This window comes from Schistocerca americana, chromosome 3, assembly GCF_021461395.2.
Source record: "Schistocerca americana isolate TAMUIC-IGC-003095 chromosome 3, iqSchAmer2.1, whole genome shotgun sequence".
NCBI lineage: Eukaryota > Metazoa > Arthropoda > Insecta > Orthoptera > Acrididae > Schistocerca > Schistocerca americana.
In genome coordinates, this window is record NC_060121.1 from 928399731 (window position 1) to 928404769 (window position 5039).

Below are 5039 nucleotides of genomic sequence, written 5' to 3' on the forward strand. Positions count from 1 at the left end.
TGTTTTCACGTCTCTTCTCTTCTCATATAACGTAAAGTTTCGCGCTCACAGGGTTGAACACACTTCATGTTAATATTATATACAAGGTTTCCGAAAGAAACGCGTTAAATATTAGTAGCAATGATGATATATCGCCACGCAAAACTAGTGGCCGATGTTCGCATCCGCATTCATGCTCGTGTTTTAGGCATCTGACTATGGTAAATGTTTTACAGTTGGGTACTGCCGATTTTACACATGTTTTTGTAAATAAAAAGATAGTAATCGTCGAACTTACCTTACAAAGCTGATGCAGAAGCTACGTCGAAGATGCTGAAGGCGACGCTGACCAGAGCCGATTCTTCCTTGCCGAATTCCGTTTCATTGCATCAATTTTGGCTCTTTTGTTTAAATGTCTAATCCGTATAAAAGTTCTTGTTCTGACATATAACTCAACTATTTTGCTATTAAGTTCGGGAAATTTCGCACTTATATGACCTGCTAAGGTTGCCATCACTCTATTACAATGAGAAATATTTGATCCATGAAAAGCAGCAAATATAATTTCTAACTCACGTATTTTAGCAAACCAGTCAGTAGAGGGAGAAATGAGGCCCCCTTTTGAAATAATGGTAATCCAGTCTTACTTCAGACTTAGTTCTGTATCAACAACACACTGCCCTGCTGTATTTCCCAAATAACTGTCAACGTTTTTGCACTTGAATGCTATATATCCTGCTAGATATTTTAGAGCATCCTCATTCACGTCTTCACTGGTACACACTGAATCACTGAGCTCGAAATGTAAGAGCAAGTTTTCGTCATCTGTAGCGACGTCAAATGATTTATCAGTTACTCTTATACATAATTCACTCGAGAGAAAACGTACAAAATCTTCCTCAGTTTCATCAGCTGGTGTCGGGTAGTTTTCAGAAACAGAATTCTCATTTCTGTCCTCTGAAGTCGAAGCACCTGAAGACAAAGGTATTTCACTTGCACTTCCAGTCAGTATCAATAAACGAATTCTGTTTTTCACCTCAAAAGGAGTGGGGTTGTTGTAGAAGACACCAAGGCCACGGATTCTGGAAAAGAAATTTTCCAGACAATCTTGATTAAGTCTGGCTGTCAATATATAAGTAGCTCCGGAATTTTTCATATCATTGTACAATCCAAAAAGTGAATTTATTGATACAATGAATCCCTTCTGAAATGGGAGAAGACTGTTTCTTTTTCCTACTCGCATACTAGAGCACATTTCAAGAAATCTTTTTAGAGTGTTTTCCTGACTTCTGATATGAAACCCGTAACCACTTCTAAGGGGAGCTTTCTCATCTTGAGGGTATCTCGAATTCAGCACATCGAAAACATCGTTCACGAGCTCAATGAAGCTTCCTTCGCGATTTTTCTGCAGAACGTATCTCACAGCTTGGGCAGTGCGACGTGAAAATATCTGTGCAGCCCTTCGGACATTCTGACGATCACGTCCACTAACGTTGAGATGAACCTCCGATATGTGGTGATTGATCGAAAGGTCGCCTTTCTGATGTCGAAGAAGATCTTCTATAACCATTTTTGTAATCACAGTACCATCAGGCAAAGTGATTCCGTCATCAAGAAAATGATTTCTTAATAACTTAAGCAAATGTGGAACATCAAAAATAACCCAAACTTTTCTGCTGTGATCAACAGGGTTTGAAAAGAATGTCTTGGATGTAGACACACCAAGTTGCTTCCACACATTCATATTTTTTGGTCCCATGTCACACGTAACAGCTACAATACGGATTCCTGCTGTTTCAACTTCTTTTATGACATTCTGCAACAAATTGCTAGACATTGCAACATCAATGTCATAATACACTGGCTGCTTCCATTTTGAAAACAAGCTGCGAACCATGACAACTTGGACATTGTTGTGTGGTCCGAGTACTACATCGTCGGACGAATCATAAGTCACACGACCGTCAATGCTCATCTCGTCGAAGCTTAGGACACCAATCGCCTCTAATGATGTGAACATTTCTGACCTACTTTTAATTAACTCCAAAACTGGTTTCAAAATACCTGGTCGGCACTTGAACTGTTTCGTCCATATCTGGAGTGTTGACCTGCAGGGAAAAGGATAATTCTTCCTCCTCAGGTAGGCATATGCTTTAGGAGACAAAGCTCTCAATGTGAGAGCATTTGCAATATCCTCTGAGCACCACTTTACTTGCTTCCTCTTCTTTAACAGACAACGAATTTGTCCTGGTGTGAAACACTGAGAAAGTGTACTTCTCACATCCGAGCATACACATTTGTGCTTCTTAGTGTGAGACACATTAGGTTTTACAGATGTAGCTTGCTTTATAACTTCTTTCATGGACTTAATTCTTTGTTCCAGTCGAACATTTTTAATCTTCAAACTAACCAATTCTTTCTTCAGTGCTTGAATTTCCTGGTCTTTAAATGAAATTAGCGGATCAGTAAAAACGTCTGTGTTGCTGGATTTGTCCAGCTTACTTTTCTTGGGAGATAAAGTTTTCAACGTTGAGAGAGCTCTTTTTTTTTTACTGTTCTAGTGTCACAGCGACGTTCTCTCTCTGTTAGAACACTACCGGTAACATTCGCGGTGCTGGGACCTGGAACTTCGAATACATTTCCGTGCCAGTTTGGTATTTTTAGAGACGGAACAGCATTATCCTGTAGCAGTTTCCGTGTAGGTAGACCTAACAATTCATTCTGCAAGTCTCGTTTGTAATCGCTTTCACAAAAATGTTCAGAACAAACTCTTGCATTATTAACATTAATTTTGTCCTCTCGTTTACAACGAGCAATCCACTTACGCTGTAGTTCAACATTTTTTGGAAAACGATGATAAATTACGCCTTCAGTCTTACGTCCACTATTACTACATTCAGCAACTGCACAATACGACGTATTTGTAGACATAATTCCAAGAACGAAGCTACAAGACTCACGGAACAATTCCTTTCCAACTGAACACTCGGCAGGACAAGAATTACACACAAACTAACGTGTAACACGAACTCGCATGCACGCCTTCGATAGAAACACTGAGAGACACCGTTGTAAACAAACTGCAGTAGCTGCCAGGTGACGTCACAGCTCGAGATTCATCATGGCGGAAAAAGGAGTGGGAGGTCGCATTTACACTCCCCTGAATAATGCTTTATTTGGTGAGCGGTGCGGAGTGATTGTTGAGCGGCGCTAGGCGCGGCGCGCTGACTCCGTGTAGGTCACCGCCCCCGGCGTTGACAGCTACGGCGCGTAGGGGCGTGGCTGTCTGTCTGGTCTGCTACGGGCTGCTGCGGCCGCTGCATAGCTGATGTAGCCGGATGCGCGTTGGATATCAGCTCGCCCGTGCGACGTCTTCTTGCAGTGCTCCAGGAAACATGCAACAAGTTCACAAACAGTGTACAATCCTTATAGGCATTTTTCCTGCTGTGGGAAAGAACGCACACAGTTAGTGGCAGTTATTACTCAGTAGGCCTTCACTAGTCTGGTTTGCACAATGTTTCGTTGTCACAGTAACACGTTTTATGGGCATACAATATTTTTCACCATGTCATGACTTGTCATTAGTCACACGCAAGTTTTCACCTTTGGACAAAATGTATCTCTGTAGTCAATGCGCTTTCCTAGCGTCCCTTGACACACAAAGAGTTAAAGTTTGACACTAACTTGATCCACCGTCCGTTATCGGTTCACTGTTCGTGTCGTGCTAGTTCCTTGTCCATTTGCACACACGGCAATGATACAGTTTTTTATCACTTATACACAACTACTCTGTGACGTATTGCTGCAGGTTTAACAGTCACTGTCTGTCTCTGCCGCACAATACTGCACTTTTGTTTAAGTTCCTTTATTTTTATTTACTATGTCCGCTGTGCAATTTTTTTTTTTTGTAATAGCACATTCGTAACTCTTTACCAAGGTGTGATATTTGCGTACATGGTAACAAATATTCAAAATTTGGTATTAGTTTGCCCAAAAGTCATCTATATTCGTGTTCGAGTAGATTTTATTTGTGCATTCCAGCCGGATTCAGGCATATTGTTCAATAACTCCTTTGAACTCATGTCACACTTTACTATCAACGTCCTACGTAACTACAGTGTAGTATCTGTAGGCAAAAATTGACTTGGACTGTATCTGGCTAGCTCTTTTTTACTGTTTGAATCTGCACATGCTTCAATTGAAGCTTCTTTGTGCGTAACCTTGCACTACTTAAATTTGCAACAAGTTTGCCTCTCGTGGTGCCCTCGGGTCACTACTGGGTGCATTATTTTCTCTAATAACATTGGTTAGATAATAAAGTTCTCAGGGCCTCATATTACTGATATTATTCTGGGTTCGAATCTGTCAATCTGACAGCTACACATATATACATACATACACATAATAGAAAAGATTGTGCCAAGAAATATTTCAAATTTGGGCACATAGAAAATTATGTAGTACACTAACTAATCATTACTAAAATGTTCTTTTTGATTGAACTCTGTCACAGCTTAACACTACAAATAATTGCACTAATCAGATTATCTGTGCAAACATTTAGAGTATGTTCTAGATAACACAAATTAAAAGAGTACATAACACAAATATCCATACACATGAGAAAGTCAATCATATTCTTATAACTAAACACTTCTACACTAGTACATTATCTCTAAAGATCACACATCATTAATGTTCATTATTTACAAAAGAATGGTGTCCACATAGGACTATTAGTCTTTTACTGTAGGAATGCTTTTACATCCTTACGCGGATACAGTCCCCGTACTCTCCCTGAGTGGGGATCTGCTAAGAGATAGCTACACTCATGTGGCACACTTACTACTCTAAAAGGTCCATTGTACACCAATTGCCACTTGCTATTCTGTTTCAAGGATGCCGAGGACTTAGGATGATTGCGTAAGAGTACCAAGTCCCCAACACTAAATTTTTTGTTATTCGTCACATGTCGATTATATTTTTCTTTCCTTTTCTGAGCGCACCTGATAAGGTTGCACCCTGCTTTTCTTATCTTGTGTGCTTATATGCAATGTATA

At 40.1% G+C, this 5039-nt stretch overlaps 1 protein-coding gene across 1 annotated transcript; it reads right to left on the bottom strand.

Moving 5' to 3' along the window:
• Nucleotides 1-622: 622 nt before the first annotated feature.
• Nucleotides 623-2910, bottom strand: LOC124606543. The gene is made up of 2 exons (XM_047138529.1): nt 2693-2910; nt 623-1061 (listed from the first exon to the last, which is right to left on the bottom strand). The coding sequence occupies exons 1-2, from the start codon at nt 2908-2910 to the stop codon at nt 623-625; spliced, it is 657 nt and encodes a 218-aa protein (XP_046994485.1).
• Between the last annotated feature and the right edge of the window lie 2129 nt (nt 2911-5039).

What these genes read in the sequence shown, in the direction of transcription:
- LOC124606543 (XM_047138529.1), bottom strand. Translation starts at nt 2,910, where the DNA reads ATGTCTACAAATACGTCGTATTGTGCAGTTGCTGAATGTAGTAATAGT. An exon ending in CGAGACTTGCAGAATGAATT is followed by an intron (nt 1,062 to 2,692) that starts GTTAGGTCTACC and finishes TTTCTTTTCCAG; the next exon opens with AATCCGTGGCCTTGGTGTCT.